The sequence below is a fragment of the Miscanthus floridulus genome, chromosome 4 (genome assembly GCF_019320115.1).
Source record: "Miscanthus floridulus cultivar M001 chromosome 4, ASM1932011v1, whole genome shotgun sequence".
NCBI lineage: Eukaryota > Viridiplantae > Streptophyta > Magnoliopsida > Poales > Poaceae > Miscanthus > Miscanthus floridulus.
This window is the reverse complement of record NC_089583.1, coordinates 112,033,877-112,047,305: the sequence shown is the minus strand read 5'-3', so window position 1 is coordinate 112,047,305 and position 13,429 is coordinate 112,033,877. Positions and strand designations below refer to the sequence as shown.

At 43.7% G+C, this 13,429-nt stretch overlaps 1 protein-coding gene and 1 long non-coding RNA gene across 2 annotated transcripts; one reads left to right on the top strand and one right to left on the bottom strand.

Moving 5' to 3' along the window:
• Nucleotides 1–2,147: 2,147 nt before the first annotated feature.
• On the top strand, nucleotides 2,148–2,576 carry LOC136549088 (uncharacterized). Its single transcript, XM_066540388.1, has one exon. The coding sequence runs from the start codon at nucleotides 2,148–2,150 to the stop codon at nucleotides 2,574–2,576; it is 429 nt and encodes a 142-aa protein (XP_066396485.1).
• A 1,489-nt stretch (nucleotides 2,577–4,065) lies between these two features.
• Nucleotides 4,066–7,248, bottom strand: LOC136552644 (uncharacterized). Its single transcript, XR_010782854.1, has 2 exons — nucleotides 6,895–7,248; nucleotides 4,066–6,794 (listed from the first exon to the last, which is right to left on the bottom strand). It is a non-coding gene; the product is annotated as an uncharacterized lncRNA (long non-coding RNA).
• Between the last annotated feature and the right edge of the window lie 6,181 nt (nucleotides 7,249–13,429).

Genomic DNA, 13,429 nt, shown 5'->3' with positions numbered 1-13,429 from the left:
GCACAGCCCCTACCTGGCGCGCCAACTGTCGATAGAATATCATCGGTAGTCCTCCGAGGGGTATCCCATGAAGGTAGATTAATCGGCAGAGGAGCATGAGATCAAGAATAAGAAGGCAACAGAGACACATGAGTTAGATAGGTTTACGCCATCAGTATGACGTAATACCCTACTCCTGTGGTCTGTTGGTTTGTATTATCTATCATCTGATATTGCATGAGTTTAGAGGGGGTCCTTGCCTGCCTTATATAGTCCGGGGAGCAGGGTTACAAGTTGGTTAGATCTAGGACATAACTGGAAAGTAATAACTAATTACAAGAATCTAGGGATCATACATATCCTAACAGATCTCGTAGTATCTTCAGGATATCCTCCAGATGTCTTGCGAAAGGCACCGAGCAGAGCCGTGCCTCACAAGGCTTCATCTTGTGGGCTAGGCCACCCCTAGGGGTGCAGCCCTTGTGGTCTGCCATGGGTATCCGAGGTCATACCCCCCACAGCGTGGAAACCCTCGGACATGCTAGACATTCTGAGAGAAGTTGTCGAGCATGCCTTAAAGATCAAGCCAGGCTCCAAGCCGGTAAAGCAGCGCTTGTGTTGCTTTGATGTGGAGAAACATAGGGCCATCAGTGAGGAGATTGTGAAGCTTTTGGTGATTGGGTTCATCAAGGAAGTATACCACCCCGAGTGGTTAGCCAATCCCATTCTTGTACGAAAAAGAGTGAGAAATGGAGAATATGTGTTGACTACATGGGTCTCAACAAAGCATGTCCAAAGGATCTATTTCCTTTGCCACGCATAGACCAAGTAGTCGACTCAACCTTAGGGTACGAAACCCTTTGCTTCCTTGATGCGTACTCTGGGTACCATCAAATCATGATGAAAGAGTCCGACCAGCCCACGACGTCTTTCATCACCATGTTTGGATCATTCTGCTATGTCACAATGTCGTTTAGCCTGAAAAACGTAGGAGCTATGTACCAACGCTGCATGCTCCTCAAGTATTTCAGGGATCTCATTGGGTGGACCATTGAGGCTTATGTGGATGACATCGTGGTCAAATCCAAATGGGCTGACTAGGTCGTAGCCGACCTGGAGCAAGCCTTCATGAAACTCTGAGCAAACGACATTAAGCTCAACCCCGAGAAGTGCATTTTTAGAGTCCCAAGGGGTATGCTGCAAGGTTTTATCGTCTCCGAGTGTGGCATCGAGGCCAACCTAGAGAAGATCTTGGCTGTCTGAGGATGGGCTCAATTCAGAACATAAAGGGGGTATAATGAGTTATAGGGTGCCTCGCCATGCTCAGTCGCTTTATCTCGTGCCTCAGTGAATGAGGTCTCCCCCTCTATTAGCTTCTGAAGAAGGCCGATCATTTTGAATGGACGCCCGAGATCTAGGAGGCACTTGACATGGTCAAGCGGCTTTTGACAAAGGCCCTGATCCTGGTCCCTCTGACCGATGGGGAACTATTTCTGCTCTACATTACGGCCACCACATAAGTGGTTAGTGCTGCCCTGGTGGTAGAGCGAGAAGAAGAGGGACACGCCCTCAAAGTGCAGCATCCCATGTACTTTATTAGTGAGGTCTTGTCCGATTCTAAGACTCGCTACCCCCAAATCCAGAAGCTCTAGTATGCCGTCCTTGTCGCTAAGAGAAAGTTGCATCACTACTTCGAGTCGCATCTGGTGACGGTCGTGATGTCCTACCCTCTCGATGAGGTCGTCCAAAACCATGATGCCATAGGAAGAATCGTGAAGTGGGCACTCGAGCTGATGGGTCAAGGCATTTCATATGCCCCTTGGATGGCCATCAAGTCCCAAGTGCTAGCCGATTTCGTTGTAGAGTGGACCGAGGTCTAAATGCTACTAGTAGTCATCGACCAAGAGTACTGGACGATGTACTTCGATGGATCATAGATGAAGAAAGGCATCAACGTGGGGCTAGTCTTTGTTTCACCTCTCGGGGTATGCATGAGGTACATGGTTCACATCCATTTCCCCTCCTCCAACAATGTGGTCGAGTATGAGGCACTCATCAACGGCCTATGTATCGCCATTGAGTTGGGTATCCGATGGCTCAATGTCCCAGGTGACCCCTAGTTGGTCATCGACCAAGTCATGAAGGAGTCAAGCTGCCACAATGCTAAGATGGCTGCATATTACCGAGAAGTCTACCAGCTGAAAGACAAGTTCGATGGTCTCGAGCTCAGTCACATCCTGAGGCATCTCAACAAGGTAGCAGATGCACTGGCAAAAACAATGTCCGACCAAGAGCCAGTGCCGATGGGCATCTTTGCCAGCGATCAGTACAAGCCCTCGGTCTGCTACGAGGAGCTAGAACAAACCGATGATGGGCCACCTACCTTGGGCTTGGGGGCTAACCAGCTAGTGGCTCCATCTGACCCCAAAGTCATGGAGCTTGACGAGGATTCAATGACAAAGCCCGACCCTCTGGCTGATTGGAGGATGCCGTACCTCGACTCCCACCTCCGTGAGGCATTGTCGATGGACAAAACAGAGGCTCGGTGGCTCGCACATCGCACCAAGTCCTTTATCCTTATTGAGGGCAAGCTCTAGAGGCGAAGCCACATTGGGATCCAACAGCATTGCATCCCCATCAAACAAGGAAAGTAGTTGTTGAGTGATATCCATGGTGGGGTCTGTAGGCACCATGCCATGCCTAGGGCCTTGGTCAGAAACATGTTCCGACAAGGCTTCTACTGGTTGACTACAGTAGCCGACGCTGAACAGATTGTGCATACATGTGAATGGTGTCAATACTACACTCGACAGACCCACCTGCCGACCCAAACCACCAAATGATCCCCATCACGTGGATGTTCATGGTCTAGGGACTCGATTTGATTAGACCTCTCAAGAAGGCACCTAGGGGATATATGCACTTTCTTGTCGCCGTAGATAAGTTTACAAAGTGGATAGAGGGTCAATCGATCTCTGTGATTAAATCCGAGCAAGCCGTGCTATTCTTTCTTAACATCATCCATCGCTTTGGGGTCCCAAACTCCATCATCACGGACAACGGCACGTAGTTCACTAAAAATAAGTTCCTCTAATTCTGCGATGAATACCACATCCGCATCGATTGGGCCACCGTGGTGCACCCCCACAGAACGGGTAGGTCTAGCGCGCAAATAGTATGGTCCTACAAGGCCTCAAGCCTAGGATCACGGAGCTTCCCATGGTGTTCTAGAGCCCAAGGATGACCCCTAGCTAGGCCACCGGCTACACACTATTCTTCATGGTCTATGGTTCTGAGGCTATCCTCCCTACCGACCTTGATTATGGAGCACCGAGGGTCAGGGTGTACGACGAATAGGGAGCCGAGGCATCCCTCAAGGATGCCATGGACTAGCTAGATGAAGCGCATGATGTCGCCCACCTTCGCTTGGCCAAGTACCAGCAAGCGTTGCGCCGGTACCACATCTAACGAGTACGGGGTTGGGCCTTTAATGTCGGGGACCTGGTGCTCCACCTCCACTACTAGGGATGTGTACATCAATGATGCTCTTCTTTTGTCACTGAAGACTCCAAAATCGTCACATATATTATTTTATGACGAATTTGTGATGATATGGTATTCGTCATTGAATGCACGTCATATTTTACCTACCGTGATGAAACGTCTATTTTCGTCATAGATGTGCATTTGTTCTATGATGAAATGGCCGTCATCATAGAAGTGTATTCTTTCTATGATGATATATTTTTGTCATTGATATAGCCCTTTTTCGTCATGACTTGCCGTCTATTAGGCGGCCAGACGACATTTGCCACGCTGGCAGCTGACGTGTCTTGTCCACGTGGCGCGTCCACATTGCAGATGACGTGTCCGACCACGTGGCAGCTGACATGGCCAGTGATGTCGATGGTCCACGTGTCCACTTTTTATTGGGCCACAAGGCTTGCTGTGATAGGTTCTCATTTTCGTCACTGAAGTAAATAGAAATTCGTCACAAAATTAATTACCAAATCGTCACAGAAAGGTCAGATAATTCATCACAAGTGCACATGCTGATTTCATTACAGAATGCAAATAATACTGGAATGACCAAAAGCTTCCATAAATTAATAGATCCAGTATTCCAATGACCAACAACTTAATCAACAATTCTAAACTCGGTTCACATAACTCACTAGACATCACATTTGAACTACTAGTTTCATCTTAGTTCACATTAACATCATAGGAAATAATAAAAAGTTGCCAACCACAAGCAACATAAGTTACTACATAAACAAAATCACCAGCAGACCCCTTGCTTAATGAACCAGCAGCTACGAGCAGCGCTCATGTCGAAGAAGCATTGTTGATGGCCAAGATACGCTTGAGCAGCGCATTGTTCTCCTCCATTGTCTTGTTGTTTATCTCTGTCAGCTTCTTGCACTCCTCCATCTCCTTTTGTGTCCTCGCCAGCTTTTCCTTAGCTTCTTCACTTCTCTTCCTGAGTTCATCGATTTCACCTTGTACAGCAGCCGTAGCTTCAGCTGCTAGTTGCTCCCGAAGCTCGCTTTCATTTGATGATGATGATTTGGAGGATGGCACTGGTTTGACGCTAACACTCTTCAGGAAAAGGTTTGAGCTGTTCTGGGAGAGCACCTAGGACACAACCTGCACACTGGACACTGTTGTCTCACCTTCAGCAACAGGTTTTGTCCTCAAAGCTTCCATATTTGACTGAAACAGCAATGACCCATCATTAGTTGATACTTATTGCATTAATTTGAGGAGGAAATATCACACAAGACGTATTTTAAAAAATAAAAACCTATGCTACATTCACAGAAACTGATGCCAAAGTGATTTGCAATCATGAGTCATTTATTTGTTGTCAGGTAACTTAATACAAGTAGAAGTCAACAACATAGGATTATTATTTAGCAAGTATGTCTAGCAATATGTATTAATTAAATGACAAATGTCACATAGATGTTTCCAGCAATCTCATCACAGCTCATACATATCAGCCAAGCCATCATCCACATACATTCCAGAGCAAAAGATAGAAGACACAATTGCTTATAGGCTCAAACATCACACTAGTTCCAGGTTTCATCACACAAGTTCAAACATACAAACATTTACTGCTTGGTTTGCTTCAAGTGAGGCCAGTTGAGCAAGAATCTATGCTTCCACCTATTCCTGCTTTAGATAAAGGAAAATGTGAATCCTATTAGATGTGGACATAGCTGTTACTCAACTAAATTTAAAATCACTAAGTATTATAGAACAACAAACTGAATCATCTATTACTTATGAACTGGTGGAAAACAATTTCATTGTCCAAATTTAAAATAGCTAAGTATTATAGAGCAACAAACCCAATCATCTATTACTTATCATGTACAGGTTCAGTTAGAGAATAGTTAATAGCAGCCAATGCACATAAGCATTTAACTTAGATAACTCGGAGTTCAGAGAAATAAGCAAGTCCAGGTTTAATGCAGTAAGGATATGTTTCATAAAAAAGCTTGTACTGTAATCATAAAGCTGCAACAGGGAAGGGGATATGATTCATAGTCTATCTTCTTTACTTCATAGGCTTGATTTTAATGATGCCCCCAAAGAAACTTTCCTGACAACATATTAGTCATTCTGCTCAATAATCAAAGAGATATGATAAGCATGAGGACTTATTGTAAGTACTAAACTGACAAGAAAGTTTACTACATAATAACTTTATAAGTTTACTGACAAGAAAATTAGGACCATTTTTAGGTAGCAAATTAAGTTGTTTCATTCTCTAGTCAAGCAGGCAAGACTCTTGCTGCTGTGTTGACAAGTATAACTCAAACATCATGTTATTACTAATAATCAGTCATCACACATCTTCTAGTTTTTCTCAAATAATGACTAATTTATGCTGAGTATACAAGTTAAAGCAACCAATAGTTGTTGACCATTAGCACTAAATGTTATATGCTGAAAGCATAGTACTGAATATATCATAGGAATAAATGAGTGGCTAAGGTCCAGCCTATAGGCAGCAAACAGGGAAACCACCAGAAATGTATAGGATTTCGGCAGTGAGCATGAAGATCCAATAAACTTTGAGTTAAGGTTCAGCCTGTTTTTTTCTAAGTTTTCTTTGCAATTTCAACTTCGTCTGCATATGTACATGAAACAAAAGATTATATTAATATACCAAAACCAGTCCATTTTCTCAAAGATAATCATTAAATGCTAAATACAGGTCAGTAGCTATCAGCGTATGCTCATGAAACAAGAACTGCTAAATTCAATTCACAATGATACTATGTTGTTCCAGCAAGCTCAACAAGAGGCCCGGTGGAAAAAGAAAGAAAATCAGCGTGCATACTACAAGCTACTTTGGTCAAGCATTCAGGCTCCTACAAAATAAGATAGCACTAATTGATTAGTACATTTTCAGCCAGAGGTCATCATACGACATCCTTAGCAGGTCATCACATGTACTACTAGTCTACTCACAGATCACAGGTACTGTCTATACGATAGAACTAAACATGATGTGTGAGAGAGCTGGAACAATCAATGTACAGGCTCAAGTCTTCACGAGGCAGAGGATCTGCACGACTTCACGCTAGATGTTGGCCACCCATGCTGGATCCCTACCTGGGACGGCAGGTGCGCCGAGGTTCACTTGCTGCTCCTCGACGTCCTCACACACGGCGATGGCGGCCACTCGCTGCTCGAGCCTCGCCCGTAGCGCACCGCCTATGGTGGCTGCATCCAACGCCGCCGTCGCCGCCCGCACTGGTGCTGCATCTAGCGCCACCCGCACTGGTTGTTGAAGACTGAGATGAGAAAAATGTCGATTCAGAAAAGATTGAGATGTTGAACACAAGCTGCTGGAAAATGTCAGATTCAGAAAAAAATAGTGATAAAGCTGCTCACCGGATGGGATAAAAAGGAGCCTGATGCCCATGCACTGGATCTGGTGTTGCCCAACCTCCACAGACAGGATCCTGCACCACGACAGGCTGCTGCTCAGGCACCACCACCAGGAAGCCTCGTATCCAGCTCGTGGCCGCCTCTCTCCCTCGGAGGTCGTGCTCGAGGAGGGGCGCGAGGTCGTGCTTGCACGAGCGCCACCGCCAGTAAGGAGGCCTGGGCCATGAGCTCCTGAAGGATCTAAGCGTGGGGGCGCGCTGCTTCTGGAGGAGTGCCCTGGCCGTGCGCTGCAGCCGGAGAAGAGCGGGAGAGAAGAAAAGGGGCGGCGGCGGCGGCTGCTGATGGGAAGAAATGAGAGAGGATGAGGGTTAGGGTTCGAGGTGACCCTATTTTATACTTCCTTGGCACATGGTAGCCGTTCGATCATGAATCAATGGCCAGCAAATTATGGGCCAAGTACAGTAATGGGCCGATTTTAGGGTTTAGGCCTATTAATATATCTGGTGTTTTATTTTGAATTTTTTAGAACTTTCATCTTTAATTTTTGGTTATTAAATGAATTCAAATAAAAAATCCGTAAAAAACTTGGATGTGATGGTTTTTTTCCTAAAAATTTCTAAAATCATGCTTCAGCATTTAAGTTTGATCAAACTTGGAAGTGACAATGTTTTACATATTTTAAAATTTGAAATTTGACAAGTTCAAACCAAATTTTAAAACCCTAAATGATTTCAGATGTAAAAGTGATGAATACAAAAGTTGTTCAACTCATCAAGATCTACAACTTTTATTTTGGTCATCTTATCATTTGACAAAATTTAAACCTTTCAAATTTGAAATTTTAAAAAATGACAAGTTCGAACCAAAATTTGAGACCCAAATTGATATCAATATAAACAGTGATGAATACCAAAGTTGTTCAACTCATTAATATATACAACTTTTATTTTAGTCAATTTGTCATTTGACAAAATTTGAACCTTTCAAATTTGAAATTTTGAAAAACGACAAGTTCGAACCAAAATTTAAGACCTAAATTGATTTCAACATAAAAAGTGATGAATATCAAAGTTGTTCAACTCATGAATATCTACAACTTTTATTTTGGTCATTTCTTCCTTTGATAAATTCTTAGCACACATTGTTCACTAATCTTACACAGGTCTCATATAGTTTATAAAACCTTATGAGAGATGTGTCACATTTGTGAACAATGTCGTTACCACTTTGTCATATGAAGAAATGACCAATACAAAAGTTGTAGATCTTGATGAGTTATTCAACTTTGGTATTTATCACTTTTTCAGCTGAAATCATTTGGGATACTAAAATCTTGTCTGAAGTTGCATTTTTTTGAAATTCAAAATTTAAATTGCTCAAACTTTTCATATGTATATATTGACAAAACCAACAAAATAAATTGATAGAGAATGATTTTATAAAATTTTAGGAAAAAATCATCAGATTTGGAGTTAATATAAGGAAGAAAAACTAGTTACAAAGTTGACCCACAAATTAAAAAAAGAAATAACACTGTTCACTACGATCATGTAAGGATCATCTAGAACAGTGTGATTTCTCTTTTTAATCTATGGATAAACTTTGTAACTAGTTGTTCTCCCTCATACTAACTCCAAATGTGATGGTTTTTTTTCTAAAAATTTCTAAAATCATGCTTCAGCATTTAGGTTTGATCAAACTTGGATGTGACAATGTTTTACACATTTTAAAATTTGAAATTTGAAATTTGATAAGTTCAAACTAAATTTTCAAACCCTAAATGATTTCATATGCAAAAGTGATGAATACAAAAGTTGTTCAAATCATCAAGATCTACAACTTTTATTTTGGTCATCTTGTCATTTGATAAAATTTGAACCTTTCAAATTTAAAATTTTAAAAAATGACAAGTTCGAACCAAAATTTGAGACCCAAAATGATTTCAACATAAAAAGTGATGAATACCAAAGTTGTTCAACTCATTAATATCTACAACTTTTATTTTGGTCATCTTGTTATTTGACAAAAATTGAACCTTTCAAATTGGAATTTTTGAAAAACAACAAGTTCGAACCAAAATTTGAGACCCAAAATGATTTCAACATAAAAAGTGATGAATACCAAAGTTGTTTAACTCATTAATATCTACAACTTTTATTTTAGTTATATTGTCATTTGACAAAATTTGAACCTTTCAAATTCGAAATTTTGAAAAAACGATAAGTTCGAACCAAAATTTGAGACCCAAATTGATTTCAACATAAAAAGTGATGAATACCAAAGTTGTTCAACTCATGAATATCTACAACTTTTATTTTGGTCATTTCTTCATTTGACAAATTCTTAGCACACATTGTTCACTAATCTTACACATGTCTCATATAGTTTATAAAACCTTATGAGAGATGTGTCACATTTGTAAACAATGTCGTTACCACTTTGTCATATGAAGAAATGACCAATACAAAAGTTGTAGATCTTGATGAGTTATTCAACTTTGGTATTTATCACTTTTTCAGCTGAAATCATTTGGGGAACCAAAATCTTGTCTGAAGTTGTATTTTTTTTAAATTCAAATTTTAAATTGCTCAAATTTTTCATATGTATATATTGACAAAACCAACAAAATAAATTGATAGAGAATAATTTTAGAAAATTTTTGGAAAAAAATCATCAATTATCATGTTATACGTTTACAAATAGAAAAACATGCATGCCTTTATCACAAAACGGCGAGTGCTCCAGTGGTAACGCACCAACATGTCTTGCAGTAGGTCACGGGTTCAAATCTCCCTGCGTGCGCTATTTTTTGGCAAAAAAAGGGAGGCGAAAGGATGCAGGTCCACCTAGACCGTGTGGGCCACGCTGCCCCACTTGTTCACCGCCACGTCCTCAGGTTGAGACCCGCTAGTGGGACCGCATCGCCACGTCTTCGAGGTTGGGACCCAATGGTGGGACCACATTGCCACGTCCTCAAGGTGGGACCTGCTGGTGGGACCATGGCGCCATGTCCTCGAGGTGGTACACAAGCCAAACGATCTATGACGATTTAGTTTTGTTGTTTTATGACGATTCTTTTGTTTTTGTCATTATTCTTCGTGCCAAAGCTCCGTCACTTGTTACTTATGACGAAGCTAGAAATTTCGTCATAGAAAGCGTTTGTTCTGTGATGAAATTTGTAAGCATCACGACTGAATCATCATTGATGAACACATTTCTAGTAGTGCTCGTCTAGAGCAACAAGAACCATCACAAAGCTCTTCCACCATGGGAGGGACCATACGTCATCATGGAGATGCTCTGACTAGGCACCTACAAGCTCAAGACCATCGACGGTGAAGTCTTCATCAACGCCTAGAACATCTAACAACTACGTCACTTTTATCCTTAATTTATGCACACTTTCTCTTATCAGTTTCGCTATCAACTCCTCGATCTTTAGTGACACCCAACCCCAGCAACGGCAGGGGGCCGGGCCTCACTCAAGGGCTGATAAGAGCATATCTATCTGGTAGACATTCTCTACTCCTGACCCTTTCTCACATTAAGACTCAGAAGCAAGGGTCGTGGAAACAAACGTTAAGTAAAACTGGTCAGGCTACAAGAAACCTACGCCCCAGCGGCTATGGCATTTTTGCTCACCAGCATGATTAGAGTTTATTCACCCGCACCCTGAGCTTTACAGCCTTAACAAGAGAAAGGGTCGGAATGCATTAACCTTTTTATACAAAAAGGGGAGAAGGGCTAAAAATCCATTTGGCCATAATGAAATTTATGAGCCTGTCCATTTATTATAAGTTCACCGCCTAGTTTATCTGCCTAACTAATTTCTTGGATGGGATGATCTCATCCTCTATCTCTATAGGTAAGTCCTGTGCCAGTGGGTCACCCAAGTTGATCGGACGGCTCAGCTCGCTGCCAAGAGATGGGTAAGGAGCAGTAGGATGACCCATACGGGTTATGCCGACTCCATCACGAACGACAAACCTAGATTCCACTCGGACATATCCGGTAAGAGCTCCCCAAACCCGTCACTCGAGCCATCGAGGTAAGTCCTATGCATGTGGGTCACCCAGGTCGATCGAATGGCTCGAGCCGCTATAGAGAGACGGGTAAGGAGCAGCAGGATGCCCCAAGCAGGTTACGCCGACTCTGTCATAAACGACGGATCTAGATTCCACTCGAACATATCTAATAAGAGCTCCCCAAATCCATCACTCAAGCGATCGAGGTAACTTTACCAACCCCCACTTTACTTTTCTAGTGCATGATCATTCATTCATCTATTCTTATACATCCAAGCATCATATATGCAATTATTGCATCACAACGCTTCGCGTCGCATCATGAAGCGGTAGTAGTCTCATTCGATATGAGCGGCGACCGATCGAGGTTCGAAGGCCAGCCCATGAAGGGATCCAGGCCACCTCGCATCGAACAGAGCTAAGGGAGAAAACGTAGATGAGCCCTAGTGGCCCTTGCCCGACCTGCTCAGAAGCAGACAGGGTCATCTCAGCCTTCTCGTACGATCCTAACCTCGAGCCATACCCATAGAATCTCCATCGAGGGGAGGCCAACGGGCCACCTGAGTTGGTCTCCAGAATGACTTGGGCATCTATCGAGAGGCGGGTTAAGGAGCAGTGAAATGCCATATGAGGGCTACGTCAACCCCATTATGAACGACGGACCTGGATTCCACTCGGACATGCCTGTTAGCGAGCTCACCAAGTGCGACACTCAAGCCATCGAGGCAAGTGACGTTAGCTCAATAGCTTCGGTTGCAGAAACCGTGGACGGGGTGACGATCACAAAGATGAGCCGACCCTCGACCAGACCCCTGCTACGGGTGGAGGCTCAAGGAAAGTTGGACTCGTAAGGAGATTGAACGCATGGTCGCAAAACAATAGACCCTGTAGTGGTCAGAATCAAGAAAGATCTTTTTCGACCCACCAAATCTCACGGCTATACCCTCGAGGGGTCCGATCACGATGAAAGGGAATCGCCGTCATCAGTACATACCGTGGGCGACAAAAGAAGGCCAAGGCCCTTGGAGTCCTCCCGTTCGAAAAAACCTCCAAAGGAGTATTCTACTCTTCCATAGGCTTGGGGCTATTGTCGAAGACCAATACTAGGGTACCCGAAGAGGAGGAGCTAATAGTCATCAACATTGATTCATCTGAGCAGTCAAGAGCGTGACTACAGCTCCAACCGACCCCTAGGTGGGCAGGCTCCGCCTCGCCCGACCTCTAGGTCGGGGGGGCTACCTCGCCCGACCTCTAGGTCGAGGGCTCCACCTCTCCCGGCCTCTGGGTTGGGGGCTTCATCTCGCCCAACCCCTCAGGTGCGGCTCCTGACGAAAGCTCGTATCGCCGCCAACCACTACAGGCCAGAAAGTACAATCTAAAGTCAAACTTCTGGCATCGTGCAGGGAGCGGGCACATCTCAACATGACTCATGCTCGCAACATATCGCTCTAGGGAACTTACATCACCAACAGTGATGGATGCATGGTTACTATGTTGCCTACTCTCTATACGGTCGCTAACCAGCACGCTGGTTCACCGCGTCGCCCGCCGGGATGGAATGGGACGTCACAACCCGCTGACAACGCCGAGGCGTGATGATGAGCACACGGCACCTTCGGATATGAACAATGATTATAAGGTGCGCTCGTTCCTACATTTGCATAGTGGCTTTGGTTATAATTCACTTGGTTCCACATGTACATGTCACTATTTGATTGTAGGTTCAGATGTGTTTCATAATGGAAGTTCATCAAAGTTGAACTTTTGGTTCGTCGACAGCCCGACAGTGCCTCATTAGAAAGACCATAACTCATCCATCCAGAGTGCGATCGAGGTCAATGAGCACTTGATGGAAAGCTTGTTTGATAAGCTTTCAAATAGATCTGGTCCCATCTTAATATCACATCGGCAAGGCCTCCAAATCACCAATATATTCTGTCACTATTTCTGGCGGGAGCTACATTGTCGTCATGGGCTTGTTAGACATCCTTAGGACCCAGGCCCAAGTTGGAGCACACCCCAAGAAGATGGAGAACACCTAAGAGATGGCCTTGGACGTCGTCCTCCTTGGCCACCACCTTAGGAGGCCAGCAAGGACGTCCAAGCCAAGCCAGAGGCCCAGTCCAATCCGAGTTCGAGTCTGCCTCGGCCATCAGGACCAGTCTGCAATAAAACAGACACCCCGGACGCATCCGAACTCCGTTTTTGATGATCCACATATGGATGGAAATATATTTTGATAAGGAAGCCAATACAAGTGGTTTCACATCAAAAGCTCTTCAGAATCAACGGGAATTGTTGAAACAAGTTAGTGTCCAGAATCTGTCAGGGTGCTACGACACCTTCTTTTGGGCCGTTGGGCCGTGTAACGTGTTGGGACACATTTAGGACGTGAAGAGGGATCATTGGACATCCCTTAGGCTATATAATCAGTAGCCACCACCTACTTTAGGGTTTGGGTTTTGCTTAGATTATTCTATTAAGAACAGTTTTGCCGTTCATCGGTTTGTGAG